The sequence below is a fragment of the Schistocerca americana genome, chromosome 1 (genome assembly GCF_021461395.2).
Source record: "Schistocerca americana isolate TAMUIC-IGC-003095 chromosome 1, iqSchAmer2.1, whole genome shotgun sequence".
NCBI lineage: Eukaryota > Metazoa > Arthropoda > Insecta > Orthoptera > Acrididae > Schistocerca > Schistocerca americana.
The window spans coordinates 887207730-887222287 of record NC_060119.1 but is presented as its reverse complement, the minus strand read 5'-3'; the positions used below and the strand labels follow the sequence as shown (position 1 = coordinate 887222287).

The 14558-nt window shown below is 35.6% G+C and overlaps 1 protein-coding gene across 3 annotated transcripts in view; it reads left to right on the top strand.

Moving 5' to 3' along the window:
• Positions 1-14558, top strand: part of LOC124614399 (transcriptional coactivator YAP1) — a 353914-nt gene that overhangs the window by 316254 nt on the left and 23102 nt on the right. For all 3 annotated transcript variants that reach the window (XM_047142942.1, XM_047142940.1, XM_047142939.1), the window contains one exon: positions 8581-8753. In XM_047142942.1, coding sequence (XP_046998898.1) covers positions 8581-8753 — 173 coding nt within the window. The remainder of the gene's footprint in view (positions 1-8580; positions 8754-14558) is intronic.

Genomic DNA, 14558 nt, shown 5'->3' with positions numbered 1-14558 from the left:
GAAGGAGATTTATGGAGACAGTGTTGAAAATGAAGAATATCTCACACTTGTAGCATTCTTGCTTTCAGACCACAATTAAAAGTGACCTCTCAGCTGTTAATTAAGAGTGACTGACAGTTAAATGAAGTGTCTTGTGTCTGCATAATGAACAAGATTCCAAGCATGACTAATAACTACTTCTGAGATAATGACTCTATGGGATGTAAATTATCTTCAATGCTGAATGGAATAATGGAACCATCCTGCACATTGAGGGAACTGTTGTTGAAACAGTGTAAAAAGAAGCAATTACAGAAAACATATTTATCACATTTAAGCTGGTAATGTGCACAAAGGTCTCATGTTTACATGTGGAAACTTCATCGTGCAAGGACAACTTGGACATCTTTGAACAAGTATTGCAAAGTTTTGGCCTTTTGAATATGTACCTTCCTATCTTCTTATACAGTGCTGCATGTCAAACAATTCTTGTGGAATTACCACATTTTGCTTTCTTATGGACAGTCTCAAGAGTGCTAAACATTAGGCACAACCCTCCTGGGACTCAAGAATGATAACAATAAATAGCTTCTTTTGCTTGTATGGAGAGGAAGAAACCACATCAGACAACATTTGTGCTGAGAGTGATGTTCAAAAATATCTTGTTCCAGTACCTTCTAAAAATGTTAGTGTTCTGATGGACACATACTGTAACAAGATATCTTACCCACCCATCTTGAACCACTACTAATAGATTCTTTCAAGAATCTTAACATGATGTATTAAAGGCAACCAATCTTTAGTTACTGTTCTATTACCCTTAAGCATGAATGTGCCAGTGTGCAGTTGACGCCATTACTCCACTACTCTCCGTGCTGTCTTTGCTCTCAATAGAGGTAGAGCTTTATACTTTTTTTGCCACTTCTGTTGTGGGTTAAATTGCTATAACCATATTAAATTATTTATTAAGTTGAATATGAATGTTCACTCATTAGACTTAAAGCTATCAAGAAGGGATTTCATATTGACCCTGTATTTCTAGATTTCCAGAAGGCTTTTGACACAATTCCTCACAAATGACTTGTAATCAAATTGTGTTCTTATAGAATATTGTCTCAGTTATGTGACTGGATTTGTGATTTCCTGTCAGAGAGGTCGCAATTTGTAATTTTTGATGGAAGTCATTGAGAAAACAGAAGGGATTACTGGCATCCCCCAGGGTAGTGTTATGGATCGCCTACTGTTTCTTATCTTTATAAAAGATTTAGGAGACAAACTAAGCAGCTGTTTCTGGTTATTTGCAGATGATGCTGATGTTTATCATGCAGTAAAGTCATTAGAAGATCAAAACAAATTGCAAAACGATTTAGTTTGAATAGTGCAAAAATTGACACTTGATCTTGAATAATGAAAAGTGTGAGGTCATCCACATGAGTGCTAAAAGGAATCCATTAAACTTTGGTTACACAATAAATCAATCAAACCTAAAGGCTGTAAATTCAACTAAATACCTAGGAATGATGGTTACAAACAACTTAAGTTCGAAATAACACATACAAATTGTTGGGAAGGCGAATCAAAGACTGTGTTTTATTGGCAGTACACATAGGCAGCTCTACTGAAGAGACTGCCTATACTGTGCTTGTCATTCCTCGCTTGGCGTAGTGCTGTACAGTGTGGGATCCATACCAGATAAGATTAATGGAGAATACCAAAAAAGTTCAGAGAAGGGCAGCACAGTTTGTATTATCAGGAAACAGGGGAGAGTGTGTTATGGACATGATACAGGATTTTGGGTGTACATCATTAAAATAAAGGAGTTTCCCCGTTGTGGCAGGATCTTCTCACAAAATTTCAATCACCAACTTTCTCCTCAGAATGAAACTATTTTGTTGACTCCAAACTACATAGGGAGAAATGATCATCATAATAAAATAAGGGCAATCCGAGCTCACATGGAAAGATTTAGGTGTTTGTTTTTCAGCCCACTGATGGAGAGTGTAATAATAGAGAATTAGTGTGAAGGTGGTTCTATGATCCCTCTGCCAGAGACTTAAGTGTGATTTGCAGAGTAGCCATGTAGATGTATAAGCAGATGCGAAATTTATTAGTGAAGTGATTAGAATCCATATTATCCCAAAGCATTTTACTCATACCAAATGTGCACAGAAGAGAACAAACAGGCCTAGTGTGATTGGTTGGTCAGTTAATATGTAATCAAAGACAGTTTACATAAGTGGATGTTGGAACAACTTCATTATCTCCAGAAGAACTGCTTAAAATTGTTTAAGAGCTTTTTACTGGGGAACTTCAAAGTAAATTCACCACAAATACACTTTATAGGGAGGAAAAATACATGTTAACTGTAACACACAAAAATATCCATAATAATTCAGATTTATCATTCCCCTTACATGGTTGTAGTGGGTGTGTCAGCTGGGTGTGCTGTATTTTAACAAAGGAGAACTCTTTTGTGTCTTGTAGAGACTTGTCAGTATCCTCTCAGCTAATGTGGTCAGAATAATTTGAAATACTCTGTTTCACTGATTGTGCACAGTTCTTAGTGTGTCTTGACTTGGCCCTTTCATCATAAAAAAGATAAAACCACATAAACCAGTCTTATTCAGTGCATCAAACTCAACGATTGTGTTATTAGTAACACTACTTACCTCAAAGATTCAGTAATAGGCAGTACATGTAGTATAGGCCCTACTGAAGAATCGGATGTTATATGTTCTTTGTTATTGTCAATACTTCATCTGCTTTATGTCTCTGACTTGTGTTCTCAACATTTGAGACATACCCCTACCACAGTGCATCTTGCAACATGTGTATTGGTTTTTGCAGATATCTCCATTGCTCAGAAATAAGTGAATTGATTATAGTGAAACATTTATCCATAATAGGAAACAATGAAACTTAGAAAATCTTCCACATAATGCACAATGCAATAAAATGTGGAAACATCTGAGGGATTTAGTATCTGAGGGACTCAGGATTTGGTTCATGAAAATGGTTTCCTCTGTTGTGTATAAATAAAGATTAATGTGAAGTATAGCTGAAAACACCAAATTGCTTATGTTGAACTGTTTTGAGCTTGTCACCACAATGAAAGTAAAAGTGGTAGTGAGCTATCAGCCATTCCATGACATTCCAAAAATATTATAAAGCATGTGGAGTGTCATCTTACCAAATTCATTCACATTTATCACGCTGATGCCAACCTTTAAAAAGATCCAAAAAACCATTGAAGAAGGAAGTGAAACAGGTTTTATGTTTTTTATGTTTCCCAACCAGTCCCATCACCCAAAAATTTGTAAAGAAGCAGCATTTAGAAGCTTAACAAATAGTCAGTACTGTTCCAGTGAGTGTAGCAGATAGGGTAAATGACCTAAATATTATTAGACTGATAGCAATAAATAATGGGTACAATGTGAAGATGGTAAAACATCTTACCAATAGGACCAAGAAGAAGCAGAAATAGCAAGGGAAAGAAGATCGCCACTATACCATATTTTGCAAAAATTTCACAGGAGCTCAAACATTTCTCAGCCATATAATGTCCAGGTGGCATTCACAGCAAAATACTTAATAAGAAATAGTTCAGAGCATGAAGTTGGCAACAGGAGAAGTAAATTTGTACAGGTTGTTGTTTACAAAATACAATGTGAATCATGTGAAGTGAAAAATATATAGGACAATCATGTTGGAAATTTTGGACAAGATGTAGGGAGCATGCAGATGGTTTTAGAATGGGCCACTTCAGCAGACCAGTGGTAGCTGAATATATGAGACTAGTCATCCCATGGAAAGTACAGAATAGGAGTTACAGGTGGTATATGTAGATAAGAAATGAAAGAAACTTGACCTGCTTAAACTTGAAATAGGAATTCACTGGTTTAAATTTGATATGAATTTCTTAATATACAAACTGGTGAAAATTACTAAGCCTTCTTCAGTGGTTTTTTGGATATTTTTTAGATTGGTGTTAGTACAATAAATGTCCAAGATTTTGCATAGATGAGTTAGACAGCCAGATTATGGGAGCTTGGAGCTTGACTCCTGGAATGTGTTGCTGGGGCTATAGTCCTAATGTTAGTGGTCGTATGCTAGAGTCTTTATAACAAATATTTCTTGGATTCTTCTCAGGAGGAGAACTTTCAGGGATGTGGAATGTGTTAAGGTATATTAACAAAAAGAAGGAGTTAATGCTCCTATGCTTTATTTGTGCTTACACAGACTAAATTTATTGTAATAAAATTTGCTGCAAAGCCATATTGTACAAAAGAAAGCAGGGCAACAGTTTTGTAGCTACAGTGAATAGTTGCTACTTACCTATATTATTACAAACAAAACAAAAATTCAGCAGGAAATCAGCTAAGAAGCAAAGCAAGTGTGATCCATGAATTAGAAAATACTGACCACCCTCTTGTTCCCTGTCATTAGCAATTGTCATCATGATGAAAACTAATTGTACACTATCTATGGGAATAGTTGGACTGCTCTTTTCATCTCAACAAAATTGAATGTTTTTTGTTGTCATCATGAAATGTACTGAAACTGTGTCAGTGAACTGTTTTGTCAGTAAAGGTGGTGTATTTACTTTGCTAAACACACATTTTTCCAATAAGGTAACATTTAAAAATTTGTGGTCCTCTTTTGATAGCTTATATCTGCATCTTTGTTTCTTCCACTTTTTTGTAATAAAGTTTCTAAAGCATTTTCTTGTATTTCCAGATGTTATATTTTTATAGTGGATTTTTTGCCTTTTTATTGAGTTTTATTGAAAAACATTGTTATGAAAAGTTTTACACATTTAAATAAATTTGGAAATATATTTGGTTGATTGTATCAGCTGCATAAGCAACTAGTTAACTGTTCCAAAGCTTATATTTACTTAATACTTTTCATCTGCTTTAGTAATCTACGAGTAAATGATATGTTGATGTGTAAATGTCTTTTAGCAAGTAAAGGTGTTACAATTTACCTTTTCATCTCAGTGTCTGGAAACTGCTGCCATATGGAAAGGAAGAGAGTCTGATTGGAAAGAATCTCTTGTCAGTGATAGAAAAATATTAATTATGGAAGAAATGCAGCACTTGAAACAAATACCAATCCTGTTAACTTAAAGAAAATGTCACTGTCGTACTTCCCTAGAGACCATATAGTTTTGAGGACAAAATTAGGAATGAGGTTTATAATATGGAAAGTGTTTTAAATGTATCAAAGGAAAAATCTGTTGAGAAAACAAGTTATGAGACAGAATTGCAGGTGTAAAAGTGATAAACTATCCTTGCTTATGGATCTATTAGTCCCTCCCATGGGGAGGAGAGAGGAAGGTTGAAAAGGAATGGTAGGTCACTCAGAATGCAGAATGATAGGAAGTCACCTGTAGTGGGAATTTGGGTCACTCTTACCCTGGAGTCCATGTGACCCACTCTTCTTTGACAACTTTTACCAACCTATGTCTCCCTCCTCTTCGAGAAAGGAAGCAATAGTTCCAAAAGCTGTGTTAGTGTCATAACTTTTTACTTTTATGTGTGTCTGTTAGCTGTCTTAAGCGTTGTGCCCCTGAAGGTAGGTACTAAAATACTGTAAATTGTTGCTGTCACATTATGTCCATCACTTTCAGCTTTGAGAACATGATGGCTCTATACACGATGATGATTAAACAGAAATAAAGTAGTACAACTGAAATATGTTTCTGTTTCTGACTTACATTTTCATTCCTCTAAAAATCAGGCTGATTCACCCAGCATTGAAAATAAAAGTGGGTCCCGATTTCACACAATAAAACAGGAAAATGTCACTCACAGCAAGGTTTGAGGTGTATGGAGTTCCATTGTTCTTTTGGCCAATCATGATTTTGGGTGTAGGCACACACAGTTCAGGACATTCTTACTAGTTGTCTTGAGTAATAATTTTCAAAACAAGTCAACTATTCCAATAACAGTTGTAAATGTGGAGAAAGGAGTTGACTTCAGTGCTTCGATAGACTTCTATATTTTATTTTAGTTTTTACATTTATTGACTCTGAGTGCTAGACTATGAAAGTTAGCTTTCACATTGTAAACCTGGAAGCAGAGCCAGTTCAAGGCCCAAATGATATAAGCTGCTGCTTGGGGTGCCAAGCTGAGAGATTTCCATACAGGACGTATCACTATTGGTACTGGTTACTTGGACTGCCAAGCTAGAAGGGCACCAAAGTATAATATCTGCATATGGTGCATATAAAAATTAGTAATAGAAACCGATGTGTCAAAGTGTGTGTGTGTGTGGGGGGGGGGGGGGGGGAGAATGGGGGGAGGGGTAGGAGGTGCCAAATGGTAAGTGGCTTATGTGGAAAAATGTCTTAGAACTGGCCCTGCCTGAAAGCAGTTATGATGAAATTGAGACAGGTATTATGTTTCACAACAAACAGCTGATCTTTGCAACAATATTTCTATGCCTCCACTCAACAAGATGCCTCCATTCAACATGTGAAATGATGGTTACAGCACAAAACTGTGCAAAAAGATCTCATTGCTAGGGAAATAATAAACGTTTTTGTGTGTGGGGCTGGTGTTATCTGGTGCTCTCACCTTTCAATGCGAATAGAATTCACACACTCAAGAAATGTTGTAATTATCTGCCTATGATGCTTTAGTGCCATAAACAAATTAGTAGTGCCAGTAATAATTGTGTGCTATTACATTCACAGCTGATACTTAAACAGCTGTTGGTGGTTGGTGTATAATAAAAGTTAACTGTTACATTTTTTATTCAGTTCTGTACTCTTATTATACTCTCTGTGACTCTAGTCCTAATATAGCTACTTAAATTTGAGTAGAACCTTTCTCTGTTCTCTCTGCCTTCACCTTTTGGTTTTCACTTGAATGAAAATTGAGCAGGAAGCCTGCTAAAGCTATAGGCTACAGTTGGGGTTTGGTTGCGTACTCTTTTGTGTCGTGTTGTGTATCTAATGTTCTATCTACTGCCACTTTCACTCTATTTCTACAATCTAACAAAAGAGTCGGTGGTTTTTTCATACCAGCAATAACACCCAATCTCACTTTAGTTCATTGTCAAGCAACAATGAGTAGTTCTCATTAACCCCAGAGACAATAACTGAAGAAAGCATTTGTTTTTCTTTTTGAATTAGGAAAAACCGTGGTTTTTTTTTACGGCTGTGCGCTTTTCTCCTCTCTCTATTAGTTTTGTAATTGTAAATAATTATTGCAGATAAAATTTTAAAAGTGAAATGGCATGAGAGAGGAATAGTTGTGGATCAGCAATCAGTGTATTACCATCTGTGAAGTAATTAGTTTCATATGAACAATATAAAAAGAGATCATCTGCACTAAAGTGTCTTTAAAGCTGATATTGTTGGTTATTATTATTATTATTATTATTATTATTATTATTAGCAATTTAAAATTGGACTGAGTATGCACCCCAGTACTTTGCATTAAAAATTAAGTACCTCTCATCTCATCACTTTTATGACACAAAATGCAGCTTACCTAATATCCTGGATGTGGCCTTCCAAAAAAGAAAAACATTTCAAAACTCCTTAGTCACTGCTGTCTCTTCCCGTGGAAAATGCTGCCCAGCACTTCAACTACACAATGTTCTGCTACTGTTAAGAAAAAAACTTAAGGACTTCTTTTTGGTATCCTGATAACTATTCCCTCACAAATCAGCATGTATGACCTTTTTTCTCTGTCAAACAATGAAGTATAATATCAGTTCTTCTCCTGGATACATTTCTTTCTCTTTTCACTTCTCGGACACACATTTTTCCATCTCTTCATTACTTGTGTAGTACTTTATTCAACTTTCTCTCCCTCTCTAATGTTTGTTGCTGGCTTGGAACACAGTCTAAATGTGCATGCCTAACTGATATTCATTGTTCTAATTTCTGCTATTCTAATTTTCTTCTGTAGCTATAATTTTAAATTAAATTATATGTGCTGAAATGAAATGATACAGTCATAATGTTGCCAGGATAAATAAATTAATAACGTATTCAGATTGCAACAAGAATTATTTGATTTTGATCATTAAATTATCCGACTTATTCTAAGCTTTCATTTTGTCAGTTGATAATCACTTCTCAAATGTGAAAAAGAAGGAAAAACGTCCCTACCATGTGGCCTAGCTAACATCTGGTTGTAAAATATGTACACTTTCTCAGAACATTGAACAATATTTGTGATGAAGGAAAAGTGCATAACCACATATATGTTCTAGTACATAGATAAATCTAAAACTGCTTTTGTTAGTATGCTATAATGCTGATGAAGTAGTAATGAGACTTTGCCTACATCATTTGCAGCAGACTGTCCATGCTTGCTATATAGTAAAAATGATAAAACAAAGGCTATTATGTTAATTGATGAAGTGCTGGAGTACTAATGTTGGCATTCAGGAAAACTGAAAAAAAAATGATTAAAGGCTGACTTTTAATAACAAACACTCTTCTTTCTTTGCTAAAGACACAGTGTTTTGCATTATATTAGAAAATCTCAAATTTTGAGGATATTTTCTTTTTGTATCTCATTCTATGGCATCTACAGATAACACTTTGAGTGAATGACTGAATCTGTATAATTTTCACAGCTATGCAGCTCCAGAGGTCACCAGTGGGGAGTATTTTGCCACAGCATGGTGCCAGTTGGATTCAGCCGCTCACTTCTCAGTCTCTGCAAGCTTGCCAGCAAAAGCTCAGATTACAGTCACTGCAGATGGAAAGGGAACGTTTGAAACTGAGGCAGCAGGAGATTTTCAGACAGGTATTATCATGTCATATTTCACAATTTTAACACTAGACAGCATGTGCCCATTAACACTACTTGAGCGCAAGTGCAGGCTACATAAGTAGCTCAACGAGAAATTATGTTATTTACAGATTAGGACATAATTTAAAGAGAATACCTTGTATAAATATGAAATATCTTTATTTTATCACCTTTACACATACAATTACTGAAATTTAACTTTTTAACTATTGTAAACAAAGAAGTAACAAACTCTTCAAAAATCAATGTTCAAGCACCGGTTTTGATGATGTTCACATAATTTTAACTTTAAAGAGAATACTTATTAGTGTCCCGATTTCTGATTTTTTTCACAATCATCTATATTCAATTGGCGTACATTCAGGTCACAAGACAGCCTGATGATCGCTACAAATGCGTCTCGTACATCTGCTGTGATTACGAGCTCAACTACAAAGAAAACAACAGACAACTCCTCTGTGAGTAAGTGTAACAGTGTACATTGATTGTTCTGGAAGTCCAAGAAGTAGTCTGCATTTCAGTTTGATAGCTCTGAGTATGTTTTGCTGCGATACTCAACACACAATAGAAGGTCTTGCAAGCTCGAATCCTACTTCTTGTAGGCAGTGACGGCAGATGACTTTCGTTTCAGAGTTGCTCATCTTATATGTCACAAGACCATTTATGCCTACCATATTGACAAAATTGTAAAACAGTGTGAGAAACCATTGATGGCTGTTTCAAGCAACCTCGTATTGTCTACACATTTTGACAAAAATATCGACACCACACACTGTTTGGTTATAAAATGTGATGATTTCTGGTTTTCTAGCATTACTACTAGCCCCATTGGCGTTGTCATCATTGTGAAATGTAGAAAACAGCAAATCTTGCCTTTGCACATCACTGACTAGTGTGCAATCAGGTTGAAACCTGAAAATGGATTAGTTGATTTCTCGGTTTTATGTTATTTCGAACAATTCAGGTATCTGGTTTATTCTTTCTTAGTGCTCCTACAATCACAATCTTTTGAATCAACAGTTCTTTGCATGTAGGACACTAGTGAACCAGATATATTGCATCCCAGGCCGTATAATGCACTCAGAATATGATGGGTGGTATAAGGCACTTCATTTGATTCTCTAAATGGTCCTTCTGGTGGCATGCCTTTGTAAATCTCAAAATTATAGGCATATGGATAATTGGTGTCCACCACCATAATCTTTATACAGGACATTGCCGGTTTGTTTGGCACGTACATCATGCAACCACAGCATTCCTTGAAAGGGCCTAACTGCTCATCAGTCGTAAGATTTTCACTTGGAGTGCAATATTTCTGTTTGTAATTTGGCATATTACAGCCAGTTGGTTGTTTGCTTGATGAGCCTGCCTGTCTCTTAAATAATGAAAATGGAGAGCTTGCAGTAGGACTTGGAATCTACTCTCTGACATAGTTGTATATACTAATTCAGTGCCAGTACCTTTCGAATTATCCCAAAAGTCCTTTAGATTTCTTCGCCATTCAGAGGAAGTTCAAATTATGAATAAATTCCTGTAAGTACCTTTGATTTCTGTCAGGTCAGTATGAGATGCATCTGTGTCTCTTTGATAGTTGCTGTTTATGGTGTCAATGTAAATGTTTGTCGAATAAATGAGAGTGTTCCATACATCACCATCGAAAAATAGCAGAAATTGTACAAGAGTTGTTGTAGCATCTTTATGCCAAACCTATTGGGCATGGTGGATGAGTCAAAATGTGAGATCTGTTCTAGAAGTGGGTGGTGGGAACATGCTCCATTTCATGCCATCACACGACTGAAAGGTAGACAAAGCCAATAGAGGCATATCTTCATCAGCATAGTCTTCCTCACCTTCCTGTTGTGTATTAGACTAGAGAGGAGACACAGGTGGAAAATTTTGTCCCGCAAGCCCTTTTTCCTCCTCACTTTCACTCAAAATGTCACGCTCCTCATCATCTTCCAGTCTGAATCTGTCCATACATCTTATTTTTATAACTCACCATCTAAAAATACAATATAAAGAATAAGAAATGGCTCAAACTGCAAAAATGTGTACTCACAACAATACTATAAAATGTGCAATGCATTTCTGGTGTTTATTACAGTAATGGTATCATATTTATCTCAGTTTCACAACTTGTGCAGTCAGAAATTCAACTTCCATGAATACTCACGTGGGCTAAGAAGTAACCCACAGACTTCAATGATGAATTATTTACATGTCCTTGCTCCATATTTCCTCATTTCTCACAGATTTCAATGGTCATTTGACAATTTCCAGATATTCTTACTTCCTTGTTCTGTACTTTTATGATTTAAGGTGGGTTGAGCCAACAGATATCAAATATTGGCTCTGACTTGTGATGTAAAGTTGTTGTAGCATGTGATATCATCTATATGTAAGTGAAGATATAACATAACACTGACAATATTTCATTTTACTTCTATGTTATTTTTTGGAATGTAAGTTGTGATAACACATTAATCTGTAGCCTTACACCAGGTCTGCATTAGGTTTAAAGAAAAGATTGTGCATTGGTGAGACATGTACTTCATACATTTTGGATTTCGATGAGTGGTTGGGGTATGCTATTTTGATGATGTCATGGACTGAAGTGGATGGGCAGTATCAGCATAGTCAATGTTTTTATGCTTTATGCCTATTATATTAACAAGCATATAATACCTATCAGATATATCAAGACAGAATCAAATGTACTGCCCTTATGTTCACTAGATTTCTTGTTAACTCAAAAATAGATAAGTAACCTGCATTTGCTTTGCTAGAAATAAATCTTTGTACTTTATGCTTCCCAGGTATGCCTTTCAGTTCAAGCTTGCTTGCTTAGAGCTAGTGACTATGACCTGAACCAGACTTATATCCTTCATCAAGAAGCCAAATATCTGATATTCAAAATGTCCGAATAAAGTTCAAAGTCATATGTATTCAAATAACATTTAGTGACAAGTTTTATTATATGTTGCACGTTTAGTGATGACACACATTTATTTATTTAGGCTGTATGCATGATAATTCACTGAAAACAATAACAATTTGCCTTATTTTCAAACAGATGTGGTAATTCTGAATATTAATGATAAGGTTAATCTAAAATAATTATTAATTTAGGTAATCAGAACTATCTCACTAAATAAATAATTCCACAGGGTGCAATTCATTAATGAGTGGTTGGCATAGTCCATATCAATTCAGGCTGGCTAGGAAAAAATCTTACCTTCATAGTCTCAGATGTTATTGAATTTAGTATGTGTTAAAATGAAAGACTAAGTAAGGAACACGTATATTTTTATATTCTCCAAAAAAAATTTCTGCTCCAAGATACAGCCCTCCAAAGATGACACTGCGCATGCCATTTTGAAGATTTGAATTTTGGAACATTTTTTAAAATGCTCGATCTCTGGAACAGTTCTAAATATTTTTTTGGGGTTTCTTTTATTTGAAAGATAATTGCTTTATGATTACAAAGAAATCCTCCATTTGGACTTATCTGTCAAAGTTCTTTTTCTATAGTGTTCTGAACTTTTTTATAATTATGGAGAAAAACTTTTTTTCAAAAATGCCAGTCCATAAAATTTTGATTTTTTTTTTTTTTTTTTTTTTTTTTTTTTTTTTTTTTTTTTTTTTTTTTTACTGTTGATTAGTACCATATAGTTCTACAGTCCATGAAAAGGAGAGCTGCCACTTTTGGGTTGAACAGGTTTTATAAACAATTGAAATTTTTGGCATACATAAAAGCTGTTTTATTACAACATTAACACACAAAAGGCTCATAAAAATCAAAACCTAACCTTATTTAACCTAATTTTAGTTTTGAAGGTGAGTAATTGAATAATTTTTCAAGCATTTTAAATGGTTCCAAAATGTATGTGAAAGGTTGAAAGACCTAAAGTTTTCAATTTATACAACTTTTGTACACTCTGTTTTGTACTGAAATTAACCAGTCAGTGAACAGAAAATGTGTTCTACTGCTTCAGTACCTTCCTTTGATATAGAGTGATGTCTTCCTGTTGAACCAATGAGAACTGGAGCACTTACAATCTTCAAAACATAGTGAACAGGAAGTGAGCACTGATGGCATTGTTGCTGTTCTTCAGCTGGAAACCAGTATCCAATAGCTGGTCCATGTGGTAGCATAAAGTTCACTAAAGTTTCATTTAACTCATAACTGGTGTCTATAATTTCTGCAATCCATGAGTCACAGCCATACACACACTCAGGTTGTGAATCTGAATATTGTCTTGCTGCTTCTGAGGTGTTGACCAAACAAATGTAATTTCATCTTTCTTGCTCCTTAAAGTGTGTGCAATATGAGTTCGCCCATCACTTTTGAGCCCAAGAATGTGTCTTGTGACTTCCTTTCACAGGAGTAGTTTGCTTGGACCATTCTTCTTTTTTCTGCTCCCGGAATACTTCGATTTCCTCTTTGGACAAAAGAATTAGGGCTGTGGATGTGTAAGATTTCATGACTCTTGTAAAATCCTCAGCATTGTGAATCGCAGCTGTATTTGGTCTGGAAAGATTATGTTTTGTAGCATGGTGTTTCAGCAGGCCTCCTACACCATCACAAGGCCCCTTCCCATGACCTGTAGCACTGTATACCTTGTCAGCTGGCACAAGTGACTTACTCAATTCAAACAGCTGGTAAAGATTTTTAAAATAACTAGGAGCACTATCAGAAATAACAATCATCTTCTCTGCCTCTGTTTGCAGTCGAAGAATTTTGTGCATTGCTAGCAAAGCATGTGCTGTTATGTCCTGTGCTATCACTTATAGCTGCAACACTTGTGGTCTTGTTTTGAAAATAAGTCACTCCTGTTAAAATTGGAACCTGGTCATTACTCCAGTGAATGATACCCTTGTACTACTTGTGGGAGAATTATGGACCAGTTCTCAGTAAAATCACAGTGAAACACTAAATATAGTTATTCAGTCTGTGCACACCCTTTCACTTCTGCAATGTGTTGTTGTTGCAATTTCTTCAGATACTAGTGTGTTACCACTTTCACTGACCATTTACCAAGGTAATCAATGAAACTGTCAAAGGCGATGGTTTTCTTAGTTAGTTTATTTTCCTCCCATGTCGCATATGTAATTTCTGCAGAGTTATCTGCTTTGTCTTCCAGGCCAAGCATCTGTAAAGACATTCCTCCCTTTCCAGTGCAGTCACCATTTTCTTGAAATAAACAAGTCTCTCACTTTACGTCACAGACCACTAATGACTTCACACGCCCAACCAAGGTGTCATATGTCACATGCTCAGTAAGTTCTTCAAAATTACCACACCAAGTTCAAACTTCGCACAGTACACACATAAACAGACATCTCTGGGTGGGTTTGGAACTACCCACTTAGGTCATAGTGCATAAAATTTTGATCTTCCAGTATGTGAAGTTGTTTAGTTGCTCTTATAAAGTGCAAAAGTTTCTTTAATTCTGCATGTCAAGAACCTCTTCACTTTCACAACTTTCTGACCTTCAACTGTTACACTTATAGGGTCTTTTTTTTTTTTTTTTTTTTGGCACTCCAGTGAGAACAGTCCCTTTTATCTTCCAGATAAAATGACTGCACTCTTTGAACTTGAGCTGCTTCTATAGGATGACCATAATAGGGATCTGGTCTTCCAAAGACGCCTTTTACAGATCTTACATTTTTTGATATGTCTACCGTGTACTTTGATACTGATGGAACATGGTTCAAAACTGTTTTCTTTGGAAATGTCTCTGGAATAATAGTTAAAACTTGCACCTTTTCACTGTAGGATGCACAATATTCAACAGC